Genomic DNA, 20,162 nt, shown 5'->3' with positions numbered 1-20,162 from the left:
TTTTGAAACTATAAACAGTGAAACAAATTTTTGAAACTGAATGATCATCCCATGAACGTTTTATACACTTTTGTTAGATGACTGCCATGTATTTATCTGCCAAAGCATATCCTGTGGTGATGTTGTGGTTAAAAGGAGTGTGGCTAGCTGGCTCTAGGAGGGTGTTGCATCGCCTCAAGAGAAGTAATGTGATGGTTATACTAGTACATGTAATGTTCTATATCAGTTACCATTACCATGCCATTTAGCTTTTTGTATTTCTAAACTAAAATTCAATACAATTATGTAATCTGCCAAAAAGACTGAAAAATCAGTATAAAATTAGTCTTTTTGGTGCACTCAAGTAATTGGCCAGAGGTATATACTTCCTATTTATATCCACTAACACTGCACACTGTCTGAACATATTAAAACTGTTCAGGATGAAACAGAATATATAAAAAACAATAAGAAGAATACTGCATTTCACACATACAACATAATTCACTTGTACTACACATCCATCCTTACTAGCTAACATAATTATACATACACATACAGGAGACTTTCACAACAGAAAACACCATTATAACAACATCACTAAATATAATAAACTACTGAGAAGTTCCAATCAAAGTTCATGGGCACAATGCTATTCTAAAGGAAGTTCACTACAGAAAACTATCTATCATAAAAACTATAAATTAAAGATGCCAAGAAATTATATTATGAGGTCTCATCAGTGAGAGCCATGATATCTGGGTCTGACTCCCACTGATCAGACCTCAATAAAGGTAAAAACCAGTCTGGATAGTGGCGCTTCCCAACCCAAAAAGATGTGTGCTTTGCATTATGGAATACTAAGGCAAACTGATGTGAAGTCATTAGCCTCTATATACAAGTAGCCCAGGTCGTAAAGATACTTAACATACAAACTTTGTTTGCTTACACATTGATAAAGGATTAAACCAAGAATATAATTTCTTGGCATCTTTAATTTAGAGTTTAAACAAGTGAAAAACCTTTCAATATCATAAAAACTATTCCTGTGGTTGTTCTTATGAGCTGGTCTATAATGACTGTACCACTGGAACTGAAATATACTTTCAGTATACTAAGAGTGCAAATATTGTAATTAATATTTGTACTTCTAATAATAATGATTAGTCATTATTATTAGAAGCGTCTCCTTATGAAGAATGACTTGAATACAGAATGTTCTTCATAGCAATGCACAAAACGTTTAGTGAAGTAGTTACTACCAATATCAATATGATAGGTAAAAAAAAATAAAGAAACAATAATAATCTATAATAAATTTAGTTTAATCCTTTATCCAAGTGTAAGCAAACAAAGTTTGCACCTGAAAATATCTTCAGGACTGAGGTAAAGTAGTGCAACACCAGGCAACTCCGAGCAAAGGTGGACCAAGCTCTCATCACTCCTTGTCTCAGTATCTCCCATAATGCAAAGCACATCTCCTTGCGGACATGTATACTGCTATGCATTAAGGGAGATACTGAGACAAGGAGTGATGAGAGCTTGGTCCACCTTTGCTCGGAGTTGCCTAGTGTTGCACTACCTTACCTCAGTTTGAAGATATTTTCAAGCGCAAACTTTGAAAATATCTTCAAAGTTTGCGCTTGAAGATATTTTCAAGCGCAAACTTTGTTTGCTTACACTTGGATAAATGATTAAACTAAATTTATTATAGTCTAACCAAGTGCAAAATAAACTTCAATAATAATCTATTCATCATTGCAAATTAAAGAAACTCCAATGCTCGAAGAAGCATAAGTCCCAATGAAAGAATAAGGTAAACATGATTTGATGAAATAATTTTTTCCTAATATGGAAGAGTCTGCAACAAGGTCATATAAAAATAGACACACACACACACACATACATACATGCACTTTGATGATAAAGCAGTAAAAAACCAATATACTGGACTAATTTAAATATTCATAGCAAATTTTCTATTTAATGAAACATCCTCAATAGCCTGCCTTTTTCGCTAGTACTTAATTAGGACATGATAATAATAAATTTCAGACTAAAATTAACTAAACTGAAATGAAGACATTACTATATCTTTCAAAAATTTAAATTAAAAAGAGGGCCTACTTTTAGAAGTTCAAAACTGCTGAAAAATGTAATTCTATTTATTTTCTAGTTTGAAAATGAGTTGATTATAAAAGTAACTTGTGTGAAAAATTCTCAAAATTTAAACCAACTGAATATCTAAGACAATTATATAAAAATGCAAGCATAAATAAATAAAAACTGAAACAGAATATTTTGTAAATTGAAGAAGTGATGGAGGAATGATATATCAAGATGATTTTAAAAATGAGAGAATAAAGGGCAATCAGAAAGGACTGTTCAGAAACTCAATAAAATCAAATTGAATGACCAGTCTTTCTTTCATAACCACAACTAAGTTTAAGTTAATGGAAGTGAATTAAAAAATTATAATAAAAAACTTGATTGTGTAAGGTTATTTTTGAATGCAGTTGTCCTAAGAAGGAAAGGAAGCATGCAACTGTGAAAACAAAGGTGGCATTGCTCCTTATATAGATGTCATCAAAAAGCAGGATATATTCTGATAGGTTGGGAACTTCAGATTCATTTTAATACGATTTAATTGGCAGATTTCTGAAAATATGGAAAACCATGTACCACAAATCATTTCAGAAATTACTCTTGTAGTTTTAGAATTTTTTTTAGTCTTTTTCTTAGTTCTATTTAGATTATCAGGAAGAAGACTATGGTTTCTGAAATGTTCATATAATCAAAAACATAGTAATCTAATAGGAAACTAACATGTTTTTTTGGGAGTTATTTGTTCTGAAAGCTGCCTGCTCAAGTTTTTGATATAGTGCTAGTGTGGTCAATTAACTGCTGCTGCAGATATGATTGGGTTGTAAAGATCTGTTTCAGATTATTTATTCATTTGTTCAAATACTTACAATTGTATTAATACAATGGATTTTTTCAAAGGAGTAGAGAATGGTAGGTAATTACAATGTAGGTATTCTCCTATGTTAGTAAGTTTATGGCATATTTTTTGTACTAATATGGTTTCTTGATCTGGTTAATGTTAGACTGAGAAATAGAATTATCTTAAAGAATTATTAATAGAATTAACCTGCTGCTATAGTTGTTAAATGAAGTTAATCGAGATATCACCTTGATTTTTTACCCCAATGCACAGGACAACATACATTTATCAGTCATAATAAAATAAAATAACAGAAGGAAAGAAAGGCTATATATTATATTATATTATATATATATTATACTCCAGATGAGCCAAAAATAACTCATCAAGTCAATTGCTAATGTTTTGGCCCACTTGTTTAGCACAAAAGTTTGGTTATACAAGTCATTTTCAAATTTAAAAAAAAAAAAAAAAAAAAAAAAAATATCATCATCATCATCATAACTAAATTTTAAAAGATAGTTTATTGATTAGGATTAATTTGGTATGATGATTTACTCCAGCTAACTGCCACTCCAGTACACAGTTCTGCTGATGTTAGCACATTGCACTCTCCCCCTTTTTGTTTGACAAACCTTGCAAAGCACAAATCACCACAATCTGCAAAACTTTAACCTCTGCCACCTTAGATTCTGATCTTCAAAACATTCATCAATGGATGACCTTGTCAACTTCAATGCTAACAAAACACAGCTCTGCATTACTTCCTACAAAAATCAATAATTTTCTTCCAATCTTACCCTTGACAATACTCAAATCATTAATAAAGATGAGATTCACCTTCTTGGGATAACTCTAACCTCAAATTTCTCGTAACAAAAACAGATTACAAATATTGCATCCAAAAAATTAAGTTTTCTGTTTCACTCAAGGTGTAATAACATAGATGTATTAGCTTTATTACCCATCCATAGTACAAATGTACTATAGGTTGACCAACTGCTCATGGATATTTTCTCCATAAAAAACTTACAGATGTGAAAGGTAATTATTATTATTACATGGGCACCTTCATGGAGTCCTAAGAATCATCATGCGAGACCCAAACTATCAACACAATACCTATTGTACCGCTCCTTGAAATGATTAACAGACAAAGTACTTACAACTGACACAGGCAATTCATTCCATTCATTCACCACTCTCCAAGTGAAAAATCAGTCCTCATGCCCTGGCTAACCATATTCTACCCAACTTAGACGGATGATCTCTTGTTCTGCTCCCTCTAACCAAGTGCTAAAACATTTCGCCTGCATCAATCCTATAAAACGCTTTGAATAACTTAAATGTTTTTATCACATCCTTTTTTTTTTTTTTTTTTTTGCCTATCAATCAACTTTTGCAATCCACAAACCCTCAATCTATCCTCATAGGGACATTCCACAGACTACTCACCTCTGGATCCTCTCTGTCCATTGGTTATACCCAAGAAACTGAGGTGACCAGACCTGAGCACAGTAATCCAGATGTGGTTGTATTAAGGCTTTATATAAAGAGAAACGATAACTCGCTTATCTCTGCTTGTTAGAGTGTTTTTCAAAAATGATGTAATCGTGTGAGCTACCCTGGCTACTTCAGCAAACTGTCCTCTAAACTTTAATTCTCTATCTACTACTATTCCCAAATCCCTGGCTTCATTAATTCTTTGCATCCAAAATGCATAACTTTACACTTTTCCACATTAAATTGACATTCATTATGTTTTGCCCATACTATCAGCCTATTTAAATCATTCTTCAAGCTCTCTAAGATCACCTTGATTAACTATTACCCTACCCAACTTTGCATCATCAACAAACAACTGAATATCTCCCTTAATTATATCCTATATTATTTATGTACAAATTAAATTGCAGACGTCCAATCACAGAGCCCTGTGGCATACCACTAGTCACCGGCCTTCTCGGATTCTGTTCCTACATATACTACTTTTTGGTATCTGTCCATCGGTCACCCTTTTATCCATATCATCAGTTTCATATTCATCTCCCTTTGTTGCAGCCTGCATAATACAGTTCCATGTGGTATTCTGTCAAATGCATTTGCAAAATCCAGCAGTATCACTGCGTAACAATTCCCTTTATCCAACTAAGCTGTCACTTAATTATAAAACATTAGTAAATTACTAAGGCATGAACTACCCCTTCACAAAGCCATGCTGCCCCTCAGGGAGTATCACATTCTTATTGACCCATTCCTGAATTCTCTTTCTGACCAACTTTTCCAGTACTTTTACCACCACTAAGGAGATACTAATTGGTCTATAATTTGCTACCACAAACTTAGATCCTCCTTTATGTAAAGGAATTATTTTGCCCTCTTTCCACTTTCTTGGAACTGTGCCAGAGATTAAGCATCCTACTCAAAGGCATTGCCAGTTCCCATGCACATTCTCTTAAAATGCAAGCTGATATTTCATCCAATTCCACAGCCGTATTTGCATTGAGATTCTGTAGTATCATGAGTGCCTCCAGTTTATCAACCTCTGTTCTCATATCAGTCCCTGTCACCTCTTTTATAACAATATCTTGGATGATATACCCTTGCAAAATGGTCACTCAAGAAGCTGAACAATTTCATCTGCACTCATTCAAGTTATCCTTCCATAGTCATTCTTCTTCCTACCTGCCAAATAACGAAAAACTCTTCGGGACTTCCTTCCTTATTGCCTGTTCAGGTAATTTCATAATCTGATTTTGCCTTCCTTATCATGCTGGTCACCTTTTTTGCTCGATCCTTTAACTGTTCATGAGTTAGCTGGTCACCTTTCCCTTTATATACCCACCACAACATTTTTTTTTTGCTGCTCATGCTTAACGATACTACTACATCCATCTAACTCCTACCTGATTTGCCCTCCTGACTATACAATGTGATATTACTTCCTCTAGATACCCCTTATAATTCCACATATATCCTATATCCTTTCTTAGATGATATTTCCATGTTTTGCTACCTCCCAAGTCAAGACCATATGATCACTTTCCCCAACTGCAGGCAATGTAGTCACCTTAGATATATATATATATATATATATATTTTTTATGTTAGGCACATACACAGGAGGCTGGTTGATCAACCTATAGTATGTTAGTACCGTATATAGGTAGTGGGTTGGGAAAGGAGAAACTTGTTTACTTTTGATTTAAAAGTCTCTATATTGTATTCCTTGGGAAATACATCAGAATAGAAGACTGTTCCACAGTACAGCAATAGTAGGGATGAAGGAGGAGGAAAAGAAACTTGTTCTGTGGGTTTCAAGGTATACTGTAAAAGGATGTTGGGTAGCAGCTGTATGTGTTCCAATGGGCTTAGTGGGGGGAATTATTGATGCCATTTCAGATGAACATTTGACATGGAAATATTTATAGAATATACACTTTGCAGAGAACAAACGTCTATGTAAAAGTGAGGAGAGTGAGTTGGTAAGAGATGGGTCATTTATCAACCTAATTGCTCTCCTCTGTATTGAATCAAACATTTTGAGCGAGCACCACTCCAAATGTGAGAGCAGTATTTGATAGCTGGGTGGATTTGTAATTTGTATAAGATTAACAGCTGTTGGAGGTTAACATCTTGAGGAAGAGAGAAATCCTAGTTTTTTGGAAGCTGAGGTTGTGATGTGTTTATGCCAGGAGAGGCTTGGTGGCAGGGTAATTCCAAGAAGAGAAATCTCATCTTGTCTGGAAATTTGAGTGTTATCAAATATAATACTGGGGAAAAATGGTTCTTTTTTGTGAGAAATAAGACAGAACTAGGTTTTATTAGCACTAAAGTTGATGAGATTATCTGAGTCCCATTGGAGAATGGCTTCGAGGTCAGAACTGAGGGCAGTGGTGGTTGATGATCTGTAGGTTGAAGTGAGTTGGGTAGAGTAAGGTTTGTCAAATGAAAGGGAGTGCAATGTGCTGTCAACTACACAACTGTGTTGGGTTGGAGGTCAACTGAAGTAAGTCACTGATATACAGAAGGAAGAGGGTTGGTGAGAGAACAGAACTTTGTGGAATCCCAAGCATTAGTTGGATGGTGAGAGGATAGGAAACTGTCTACCATCACATATAGTGTGAATCCAGACAGAAAGCTGGCAATCCAACTGCAGAAGTCCCGAAACAATCCAAATGATAGGAGTTTGCTTAGTAAGCCTTTGTGCCAGACCCGGTCAAAAGCTTTGGAGATATCAAGTGCAACCACTTGAGATTCACCAAATTTCTCCATGGCATTTGTCCAGAGATGGGTGACATATGAGAGTAGATCTCCTGTTGATCAGCAGTGATGGAATCCGTACTGGTGGTCACTTAATAGCTGGGTGACTTTAAGATAGTGCAGGAGTTGAGAATTGATGGTTTTCTTCGTCACTTTAGATATGACTGAGGTAAGTGAGATAGGGCGGTAGTTAGATGGCAGTGATTTGTCATCCTTCTTAGGAATGGGTTGAATATAGGCTAATTTCTAGGCTTTGGGATATATATCAGTGGAGTGAGAGAGTATGTACAGGCAGTAGGTTTCTGACCTCTTTCTGGCAAAAGGATATAGGGGGGCATTGTATGTTGGGCAGTTGGAATAACTGGGGACATTTGCCATTGTCAGTTATGCATGCATTGAGGGTACAGCCAGGAGATTAGCTTTTTCTATGGGTGATGAATGATGCAATAGAACCATCTGGGTATGAGAGAGTGGGAATAGTGTAGGGCAAAAGTTACGACCAATTGCTCTGGCAAGAAACCAAAAGGCATGGCTGCCATTTGGGCAGGCTGCAAGTTTCCTGCTTTTTGCCCGTTCAAATTCTGTTTTGGAAGCATTGATAGTTTTCTTGCACCTGTTTTGGGCTTCAGTATAAGCATTGAAGGTGGATGGAGTTCTTGATTTGAGCCAGTTGTGGTATGCTTGATTTTTCATTTGTACAGCCTTGGCACATCTTTTGGAGAACCAGAGTTTAGATAGGGGGATGGCATTTCAGAGAAGTGTGGGGGAATGTATGTTTCCATGCCTACTTTGGTGATATGTTCGGCGCATATGTTTGGATTGGAAGACTAGAAACAATAGTCCAACCATGGAAGTGAAGCATAGTAGTCTCAGAGACTGTTCCACTTGGAACTGTTATAATGCCAAACTACACTTGTGTGGGAGTGACTGTGTAAGGGCTGTTGCACAGGGAAAGAGATGAGCACTAGATTGTGGTCAGAATTACCCAGGAGGTTCACTACATTCACTGCGTATTCGTAAGGGTCATTGGTAAGGAAGAGATCTAGGGTATTTGGGGAGTGGTTCAGGTTATCTGGTATTCTAGTTGGCATGTGAACAATTTGTGTAAGGTCGTTAGTAATGGCAAATGTTTCAGCATCTCTGCCAGCCAAGAGCCGTATGAATGGAGGAGGAAAGCATTCAGAAACTGAATGGCTGTGTGAAATGCCTTTTTCTTTAAACTTTGTGTATTCTCCTGGCTGATTTGCCTGCATGTGGGAAAACCCCAAATTTCTTGGAGAAAATTAAAAAATGCATTTCCAAAGGAATACAATCCACAACTTTTCAATTCAAATATGAACAAGTTCCTTATTGCCCATCCCCAGTACTACTGTACTATAGCTTGATCAGCCACTCATGGATGATGTTTTCTCCATAAAAAAAAACAAAAAAACTTATGGATATACACATACTTTGTTTTATTAATACAGATGTGATAAGTAATATTGTAGAGTCAAAACATGCATAAGCTGTTGAGCTGTTGGATGCCAGATTTCAAACTGGTGAACAGACTATAAGGCGAGTCTTCATACAAGGTCCAAGCAATTCAATTTTCATGGAAGTGAAGAAAGTTTAAGCGGTACGGTAACTGTTGAAAGACTGTTAAGATGTACATGAAAATTCTAATTCTCACCTGCATAAAACCAAACAGTAGCCTAAAGTTCTCAACTTCTATGAAAAAGAGTGGAGATGGATAGACAAAGACAAATGCATCTGCATATCACATAAATCTCATCCACAGTAACTCTTTCCAATGTTGAATAGTAACCTAGGAGAATATCAAATCGCCTCAGGTATCACCACATATATGAAAAGCATCATCACTGTGTTGTTGAATGTTCTCAGATCAGGTTCAATGAACAAGGCATGGAGGGGGATTCATTAACTTTAGCCACAAAATGTCTGAATCTATTCGGAAGTTATGTTTGAAAATTAACATATTAGCGATGTTTCAATCACGTATATTTTACTACCTGCATTAAATAAATTTGTATAAAATATAATAACTCATAACCATACTTTCTAATCAATCTTTTTTTTTTTTTTTTTTTTCCAGGTAGTTAACAGTTAGGACTAAAAGTCATGCTGGAATAATAGTAAAAAAGAGTAAATAAATAAATAACAAGAATACATTACATTACATATGAAAACCTAATGATCTATAAATATTTGTATTCAACTCTGACCTTTACTTTGAATGCAAAAATGTAAAATAAGTGATATTATTTCAACTTGACAATCACCAGGTGTTTACAATCTTCAGCATGAACTGCCTTGATGCTATTACTTGCCAGTATATTACTGGGGTTCCAAAGCACCTACAGCACATTTATAATTCAGTTGTTTGCTTCAGAGGATAAGAAGGAACATTATTATTACATGACATCTCTAAGGAGTCCAGGGACTCATCACAAAAGCACACACCACTCCACTACAACTCACTGTCTCTCTTACTTAATCCTACAATTACATGACACTACTACTACTACCATCAACACAACACCATCTACCACCACCACCAGTATATTTTGTCTGTAAACTGTGTGTGGGAAAAACCCGAATTTCCTGGAGAAAAAGCCCTGCTACCTCCACATGAGATTGGCTAATTCACCTTCAACTGAAAAAAGCCCATATAAAGATTCCTCTAGTTGCAATAAGAATCGAAATCACACATGAAGGGTGCAATGTACCATTTTCTTCCAAATGTGCTATGTAAGTGCTTATCAGATCCTTTGCCTTAGACAGATCATTGAAAAGAATAAAGAATTAGACTCCCTATGGTAATGTGTTTCACACACTACTCCAAAGCTTTTGACTGGTGTTTAGCATATAAAATTTGTAGGAGGTAATGAAAATAATGGGTTTTCCTCAACACATTATCAGGTTGATAACTAATTTGTACAGTGAGCATGAAGCCATAGTAAAAGGGTAGAAAAAGTGAGGGGGGGGAGCTGTTGATTCATATTTATGGCATTGGATTAACTGATTGGCATCAGGTTGGCAAGGTTGCCTTTCTCCTCACTTGTTTAGTATCTATGCCGAGGACCTCATGCATGTAGCACTGGATGAGCTTAACACAGGAATTAGGATAGATGGCTGATTGATCAGTAATCTGAGGTATGCTGATGATATAGTACTGCTTTGTAATGACAAGGAAGAAAGAACTAGGATGAATCCTAGACAAAGTTAATGAGATCAGTAAGATACCTACAGCATTTATGTGTCAAAAGAACTGCTGTGACTAAACTATAAAAAGGGTTGAAAAAGTGGGGAAAGGGGGGGGGAACTGTTGTTTCATAATTATGGCTGAAGCAACACAGGTCAATGTATTGTTTGCTAGTTGCAAGTGCTCTTTTGGCCAGTCTGCATGGGTTGCAAGATGATGAGAGAGAAGAATCTCTGGACATTAAATAGTCACTCACTGTATAAAAATATACTTTCAATTTATAAGAAATAATTTCCTTAATGCTTTATACAAAATATATATCTGGTAATACAGAACCACGTTGTCTGTTTTTTTTTTTTACATACACAACAATAATTGTATTTTGTTTTATAAATACAACTTTCATTTTAAGTCTATATGCTTCACTTGGAAACAAACATTTCACATTCCAGATTCTGCAATGCCTTCATCATCTGTAAAAATTCAACTTGAAATTAATAATCAATTCAACTTTAAATACTAAAATTCATATAACAGTAAACTGCAAAAAAATATATTATTTGAAATTATTCATTCATAAAACTAAAAAAAGATAATTCTTGAAAAGTTTTACATTTATATTATAAGAGAATTAGAGAAATTCTCAAATTCAATTACGTCTACAAAATCAGAAAAATAATATGAAATCCTATCCCCCTCACTCCCTAAGAAAAAAGGGAATTAGACAAGGAGATACATCACCTATTCATGGCAGCCTTAGGAAAAAAAATACTTAAAAATTGGAATGGCAAAATAGAGAGATTATATTGGAAACTAAAAACAATGCTGGAAAAAATGGAAAAAGAATTAAATCACTTATGAATTACTGAAAGCACCAGCTTTTTAAAGAGGCAACTCAGCAAAATAACTTGAAATGATTGGAGACTGAATAATGAAAGCAAAAGTAAATAAATAAATAAAGTAAATATTAACAGAGACCAAAGAAAATATATACATAATAAAAAATATCCAGTACATATGTAAAATAATGATATACTGAATGGTAAACACATCCATCTAGTTTGTCCTAAAAGTATTTGAATAGGTGCATACTTTCGATCAGGGTTGCTTAAGGAATCTCCACATATCCTTATAAAGAATGCCCCAGTTGTCCTTATCACTAAGCCAGAACAAACAGCAAAAAGTTGACTACAGGAAAAAAATTTCCTACTGAACATTAACTTGAATGAAGTTAGGAACCATTAATGTAAGAAGTATCAATGGAAAATAAATCAAACTGGCAAAACAACTAGAGAAGTATCGTGTCAAAATAGATAGTGTTACTGAGACAAAGAAAAAAAAAACGCAGGTGACATTTTAAATAATAAATATAGAAATAAATATTTTGGCAATACTGATCACGGAAAGGAAGGAGGAGCTACAGCACACTAAACATGAAGGTAAACTCCTTGACTGGCTGGCAGATTCAAATACACTGCTTGGAAAGAAGTCAACAGACATCATAGTGTGAGGAACAAACAGCTATGGCATCCACCTAATATGATGGAGGACCTCCCTTTCGCTGTGATGACTGCAGCAATCCTATGGGGGCATACATAACACAATACTCTCCACAGAGCCCTGATCGCAATCCTATTGCGATCAGGGCCCTGTGAAGGCCAGTCAAGTGTAGTGACATTCATCATGTCCAAAAACCATGCAGTTAGAGCAGCAGTCTTATGACAATGCATTGAATCTCGGGATTCAATGTTTGTGACACGACCAGAGGTCTGAGGCCAAACCAGGAAAAACAGGACCATATTATCACACCGCCACCTCTGAATTTTATACTTGGGTTTATGCACTCTGGTAACAGACATTCAACAGGCATCTGCTCAATAGAGGGTGTAGCATGATTCATTTCCCCATAGCAGAGCTTTCCAAGCTTCCATGTTCCATTGTACATGCTCTTTGCACCACTGAGACGATCCTGTATGCTGGTTCAAGTAATGTGGGGCTTGCATATTGCAGTCCTACCATGAAAACAACTCATGTTATGAGCCTCAGTTCTGAATGTTTTTGTGCGAACTTGTGTTCCAGTCAATACCCGGAACTCTACATTCAACATATCAGCTGATGAATGGCAGTTTTTATATCATACAAAGCTCTTAGACATGTTATTCGTCACATGACATGATACACCTTGCCAGGTGTTGTCGCCAGATTAGATCCCGTCCTGAGGCAAACAATTAAATATCGCCCCTGATAGATTATAAGACAAAAATATAAGAAAATCTCCAATTGCCATTTTGTTTTTATTACAAGATAAACATTAATGCAAAACGATTACATAATAATATTAATTAAATGTTTGCTCTATGGGGATATCGCACAATAAAACTGTTTATAAGTTCTTCTAAATTTAAATTACAAGCTATGTCCGCCTCTAGAGACCAACCGATCGTTCTTGGGTCATTGCTGTTTGCATATGATTTTTAATCAGTTTTAGCTTGGAAAAACTTCTTTCCTCACTTGCTACGCTAACAGGAATTGTTAGCATACCTACCGCAATATGGCTGAACGAGCACCCCTATTAAGTCGCGTCGTGAGGCAGGCTGCCTCTATGCTACACCCTGTCGACGTACCTTCATGACTCTCCAAACAAAAAATCTAATTTTCACACCTCTACTAACCATGCTGTCACTCAACTTCCAAAAATGACCTCTTCTTCTGTACCCTCTAGCCAAGTTCTGTACCATTTCTCCTGCATCAATCTTATAAAATTCTTTAAGTAACTTATGTGTTTCTATCATATCCACTCTTTTATGCCTATCAACCAACTTCTGCTGTCCATACACCCTCAATCTATCCTCATAGGGAAACGTTCTACAGACCCCTCACCATCTGGATCACTCAATAATCATTCCCAAGCAAAGCAGGGAACCAGACTTGAGCACAGTAATCCAAATGAGGGCATATCAAGGCCTTATAAAGAGGAATGGCAACTTCCTTATCTCTACTTGTTAGTGTTCTTCAATAGCCACGTAATCTTACGAGAATGGTCTGAAAAGTTCTTGACCTCGACCATGATGGCAACACTATCGGCAAGATTTCTTTTTTTTTCTAAGTTGGTATATCAGTCATAAGCATCCATGCGAAATTGCAAGACATTCTATCAAGTAGTTTGTTTTATACAGCTGTCTGAAGCAAAAGTGTTGTCTGTATTCCTTTGAAATGGATAAAATTGAGTATCGTGCGTTATAAAATTCTTTGTAAAAGAAGGTTTAATGCCAAAAGAAATTCATTTGAAGTTCATAAAAGTTTATGGGCACTCTTCTCCTTCGTTTTTGACAATTAAGAAATGGGCTGCTGAGTTTAAACATGGCCGTACCAGCCTTGAAGATGATCAACGTGAAGGACGTCCAAAAAGTGTAACAACACCAGAAATCATTGATCAAGTTCACGATATGATATTGGATGACCGGCAAGTCAAAGTGCATGAAATTGCTGAAACTAAAGGCATTTCAAAAGAACATGTAGGATATATTTTGCATGAAGAACTGCAAATGAAAAAGCTTTGCACAAGATGGGTGCCGCACTTGCTCACAGCAGATCAAAAACGCACTCGCATGAAAATCTCTGAACAGTGCTTGGAGTGTTTTAACTAGAATAAAACTGATTTTGTGCATTGATTTATTACTGTGGATGAGAATTATATTCGCCATTATACACCAGAATCCAAACAGCAGTCAAAACAGTGGACAAAAGCCGGTTGTTCAGCACCAAAGAAGACAAAGTCAGTTCCATCAGCAGGAAAGGTCATGGCATCAGTGTTTTGGGATGCTAAAGGCATTTTGTTTATTAATTATCTTGAAAAGGGTAAAACAATAACTAGGGAATATTATTGCGATCTTTTAACCAGACTAGATGAAAATATTTGTGAGAAAAGATTCTGTTTGCAGAAGAAAAAATCATGTTTCATCAGGACAATGCACCTGTCCACAAAGGTGTTTTGGTAATGGGAAAATTAAGAGATCTGCACTATGATTTGTTGGAACATCCACCATATACCCCAGATTTGGCTCTCTTGGAATTCTCTCTCTTCCCAAAACTAAAAATTTTCCTCACTGGTCAGCATTTTGCAGTTCTTACTGAGAACCACTACAGAGACAGGATAATGGTGCTGGAGCATCACTGGAATAAATGTATTGGTCTTAAGGGAAATTATGTTTAAAAATAAAAATAATTTTGAAATTATAAATTTGTTTTTTCATTATTAGGCTGAGAACTTTTCAGACCACCCTTGTATGAGATACCTTAGCAATATGCCCTCTAGACTTCAACTCTCTATCACCACCCCTAAATCCCTAACTTCATTTATTTCCTGGAGTATATTTAAATCAATGTGGTACAATAGCTTGTAATCTATTTATCCCAAAATGTATCTTTACATTTCTCCACATTAAACTGACACCCATTATCTTTTATCCACACTATTATCACTATTACTCTAATTTTGCATCATCAGCAAAATCCTTTCAGCAAAATCCTATATCATTTATGTACAAATTAAACAGAAGTGGCCCCAGCACTGAATCTTGCGGTAAATGCTGGCGACTAGTGGTGTCCCCCAAGATTCAATGCTAGGGTTTTCACATTACCAGTGTCATATACATCCTGATTTATTAGTAATCTTGTAACCTTTTACAACAGAGTAACAAAAGCAGTTAATGAGGGTAAGGCATATGCTGTAATTTTTTTGGAGTTTTCAAAGGCATTTGATAGGGTACATGACAAGTTGAATTTTTGGTTGCAACATAAGGGTTTGGATATCAAATTAGTGGATTGGATTGGTGATTGCCTATCTGCTAGATATTAGAAAGTTGTATATGGGAAAGCAATATCGGGGAGTAGGAATGTTACAAGTGGAGTTCCACAGGGCTCATTACTGGGACCATTGCTGTGCAATCTTTATGTCAATAATATTGTCACAGGACTACATGGAAATGTTCAGCTATTTGCATATGATGTGAAGTTTGGTAGGTTTATTAGTAACAGTGCTGATGTTTTGCCTGTCCAAGAGGATTTGAGTAGGTTGGAAAGACAAACAAATCATTGGGGATGGCAGTTTAATGCAACTACTGTAAATGCGAGATTTTAAAATTTGGGATCTGCAAATTGGATACTTCATACTCACTTGATGGGGTTATCTTGAAGAGGTGGAGGAAACAAGGGATCTCAGGGTGATTGTTGGGTAGAGATTTAAAGTGTTCAGGATGTCAAGCAAAGTTTGTGAAGGCATCTCAAAGAATTATTGCACTGTTGAGGAGGACAATGACCACAACAGATAAAAGTGTAGTGGTCCCATTGTATAAAGCTTTGATCAGACCACAGCTAGATTTCTATGCTCAGATCTAGTCACTGGGATTTGAAGGGAATGAAGTAACCTTGGAGAGGGTGCAGAGATGGATAACACAAAATGATATCAGGACTGTACAATGGTAATTATGAGGACATGCAGACTGCAGAGTTCGGTGGATAGAAGATAAAGGAGGGGATATGATCGAAACATTTAAGCTATTGAAGGATTATTATAATATTTCCACTGAGGGGATTTTTCATATGGTAGAACAAGAGGAAGGAGGAAGGACAAGGGAACCATCCCTGGATGCTGAAAAAGGGAGTGGTGAGTAAAAGGATAAAAAAATCATCATCATCTTCATTTTTTGAGTAAAGGGATAATGATGATTTTTTTATCCTTTTAAGTAAGTATTTTGCATGGAGAGTGGTAGGAGCAAGAAATGCATTGCCTGAGAGGGTGATGAACGTGCAGACAGTGGATGAGTTTAAGGAGTGGTATGATAGACTGTGTTGACCTTCCATGATGAGTCTTGTGACTCCATGGAGGTAGGGAAATAATAAAAGACACAGAGGAAAACCAAGATCCAAGTGGTTTGATGCAGTTAGAAGTGCTCAAAAAGGCATTCATTAATTAAGCAATCTCTTGCGTCTGCCACCTGCATTCAAAAGAGTTACTTATTTATGTTCATTCTTTCTTTTACTTGTGGCATAATGACAGAACTGTCTTGGGTTATTTTTAGCTGGCTGAGAACCACTTTGTTTTCATATACTCACATTTAGCTTTCCATATAATAGTTGTAACTCTTCTGGCTTGCAACTTATAATTTTTATAAGTGAAAATTATGGAATCATCCTCATCATTGCTTAATAAGAGTGCACATCCATTTTACTCTTTCTCCCATTTATGCTTTAACCTCTAGGGACACATTTTGATATTGCAACTGAAGTATTTTTTAATATTCCCCATGCACTTCTGATATATTTCTATATAGCAACTGATACCATGAGATCGAACCTAATATTCTCCTCAGTAATAATTTCCTGCTTACAGTTTAGCATTAACTTTTTCTGAAGGGAATATCCATACACTTAGCCACCCAAGTAACAGTATGATTGATATTAATGTCACCAGCTAGAGGCAGAACAGTCACATTTTTAAGTGACCCCCCCCCTTCCCAATCACTATAATCATATCTAATACTCTTTGACTTTGTGTTCCCTTTATCATATGCTGCTTAAGGAAACTGTCATGCAACAGTTTGATAAATTTGGCTCCATTCTTCATGTGAGATTTTACTGCTATCCACTCAACATCCAATCAACATTAAAATAACCATGGTAAGTACTCACTAAGTACCTATTAGTTTTAGATGATGACATATCTCATCGTCACCAGCATCTGATCCTGATCAACAGATTTGTAGTAACACTTCACATTGTATTTGATTTTGTTAGACTACACTGCACACCTTACAGCTTGAAACACACTGCTACACAGAAAACTGTTCCTATATTGCATCATAGCTTTCTATCCTAACTGAACTCAAATCACCTGATGTCATTAGCATCATGTCCCCTTCTCTCCTGTCTGGTCCATCCTTCCTAAAAAAAATGCTGTACCTTTTATGTTCAATATTCTGAGAGCCAGCTCCAACTACACCAATAAACTGAGGCCACAACTAAGGCTTTATGTAAAAAATCTAAAATGAGTAAGTGGTGTGCACGTTTAAGTAAACACGCACGCACACGCACACACACAAAAAAAAAAAATATATATATATATATATCTTTTAAAAAGATTAATGACTGAAAGCTGAGAGAGATAAAAGTAAAAAGTACTATTTAATTATGCACGACTAGTTTTGTCTTCATAGAAGACTTCTTCAGGTGCATAACGAGAGAATGACCAATAAAAATTTCAAAAGAACAAAAAAAAATCTATACATTAAAGCATTAGCATATATTAACATTTGAAGCTGTTCTGTGTATTTCCTCATTGTTGGGCATGTGCTCAACAATGAGGAAAACATTCAACATCTCGTGAACACCAAAGTTGGATGGCAACGGAATGGCAGTCTGAGAGATTATAGCTGAGGTTGGTGTTGAGATGTATTTGAGTGAAGACGATTTCTTTGGATTTTCCACAATTCTTCTTTCTAGTTCATCATAGCATCTAAAGATATTTTCAGATTTGTCCCATAAGATTGGATGAACGAAGTTTTCTTCATTAGCATCAGCAGAATTCAGGACATGGTTCGACAGAGCACTAACTCTGGTTCTACCATATGTGACGTCTCTTTTATGTTCCTCAAGACGTAACTCGATGGATTTTTCTGTCAGGCCAAAATAAGGTTTATTGCAGTTGCACCAAATTCAGTAAACACCAGGATATTTCAGGTTGTCATGTTTTTGTTTGCACCTACTGAGCAAGGAATGGAGTTTCAGAAGAGGAGTGAAAGAAGTCTGGATGTTGTATTTTTAAGAACTTTGGCAAAATAGAAATGATATATGATAGGGATATGTAGCCTTTTTTTAACTATTTCTATCTTCAGTATGGCAAGGAGGTGGATTGAAAAGTAACTTATTAACTGTTTGTTTCGAATAACCATTTTGTTGAAAGGTTGTAAGAAAAAACTGAAGTTCTTTGTTAATATCTTCTTCACAGAGGAGCACGTTCGCCTAGCATAGAGATAATACCAAGTTTTTGAGGTGGATAGTGATGTGACTGTGCATGGAGACATCTGCTGGCATGAGTTGGTTTCCTGTAGATAGAGATTTTTAATTTCTCAGAAATACAAGTGAGTTCAACATCCAGAAATGGAAGAGGGCCATCAATCTCTAATTCTGCACTAAATTGGATTTTTGGGTGTTGACTGTTGAGGTGGTCAAGGAAATTCTTTAGAGACTCAGCACCATGGCTCCATATTAAGATGTTATCGACACATCTTTTCCACAATTTTGGTTTCAAAGGAAAAGGAGGATATAACTTTTTCTTTAAAAGATTCCATATATAGATTTACCAGTATGGGTGATAATGGATTACCCATGGCTAAACCAGAGTTTTGTTTGTAAATAATGTCTTTAAACTGGAATCCAGAATTAACACAATGGGTTAATAAAGATATAATTTTTTTTTGGTAATTTATCTTTTAACAGAATAAGAACTTCTGCACGTACATTTGTGAACAGGGAAACAACATCAAAACTAGTCATAATTTCTTCTTGAATATTTATGTTTTTGATACTTAAAACAAAATCAACAGAATTTTTGACAAAAGAAGAGGTCGAGCCGAATAAGCACTTTAGGGATTTTGCTAAATTATAAGTAGTTGAATCAAAATGTTCTACAAATTGGTCTTAGTGGAGTATTTTCTTTATGAATTTTTGGTAATCCATATAATCGAAGGATTAAAGGATGAAGTGAACGAACAGATAATCGAATATTTCTAGGAAACTCTAAGAAGGTTGTTTGTATGGTTATAGAATTCACGAGTTGAATCTCTGACAAGAATTAATTAAGTACCTGTTTGTAATAATTGGAACATATTATAATCTTCAGTATTCAGGATGACAGTGGCATTACCTTTATCTGCAGGAAGAATTATTATATTTTTTTTTTTTTTTTTTTTGTAGTTTAGTAATTGCTTGATGTTCTGCTGGAGAGATGATGTCTGCAAGTGGTTTTACATTGTTGATAATAAAAATAGATTCCATATGGAATAAATTAGTTTCTTGAGTAGGAAGAAAAGAGGTAGCCTTTTCAATTTTAGTAAGTAACAGCTCCTTTGGGATGGAATTTGTTGACATCACGAAATTAAAGCTCTTATTAAGAATATTCTTTTCAACACTGGAAAGATTGTAACTGGATTTGTTTAATAACAATCTTGTCAGGACAGAGTTGAAACTTAGATTTTAATGATTTTTCTTGTTTTTGTTTTAAAACTTCGAATTTCCTAATTAATTTAAATTTTTTGTTAGTTTTGAGTCTTCAAAACTAACAAAATCTTCGAAGTTTGAAATTCAATTGTCTCTTTAATAAGTTTCCAAGTGTTGCTGTCTAAAGTATGTTAATAGTATCAGATAAAGAAGCTTTATTAGTAAATAAATGAGCCAAAGTATGTTTTGTATCATAAATTCTTTCATTCAGAAGTTCCTTTTTAGCTCTATGGTATATTCTCTTCGCATTCTGTTTTAATATTTTCTCTTAATGAAATGAAGATTAGAAAGAGAACATGGAATTTACAACGCTTTAGAAACATTAACCTGTTGATGTTTAGGCCAATCTTTTGCAAAGTCTTTTGGAAGTCTCTTATGTTTCTGTATGTTGCTTCATCATAAAGGCTAGAGATATGGCATAACGGATTTACTCGGCTGGAAAACATATTTTTTAAAAAAGATTAAATGACTGAAAGCAGAGAGATAAAAATAAAA

The 20,162-nt window shown here is 35.4% G+C and overlaps 1 protein-coding gene across 1 annotated transcript in view; it reads right to left on the bottom strand.

Moving 5' to 3' along the window:
• Nucleotides 1–10,807: 10,807 nt before the first annotated feature.
• LOC150097850 (tyrosine-protein phosphatase 10D-like) overlaps nt 10,808–20,162 on the bottom strand; it is a 501,687-nt gene continuing 492,332 nt past the window's right edge. The window contains exon 28 of the mRNA XM_090406609.1: nt 10,808–10,864. Coding sequence (XP_090262735.1) covers nt 10,833–10,864 — 32 coding nt within the window. The 3' untranslated portion in view covers nt 10,808–10,832. The remainder of the gene's footprint in view (nt 10,865–20,162) is intronic.

The sequence above is a fragment of the Typopeltis vanoorti genome, chromosome 16 (genome assembly GCF_054136105.1).
Source record: "Typopeltis vanoorti isolate ZY-2024b chromosome 16, IOZ_Tvanoo_1.0, whole genome shotgun sequence".
Classification (NCBI taxonomy): Eukaryota; Metazoa; Arthropoda; class Arachnida; order Uropygi; family Thelyphonidae; genus Typopeltis; species Typopeltis vanoorti.
Note: the sequence above shows the minus strand (reverse complement) of the source record. Positions and strands in the feature narration are given on the sequence as shown.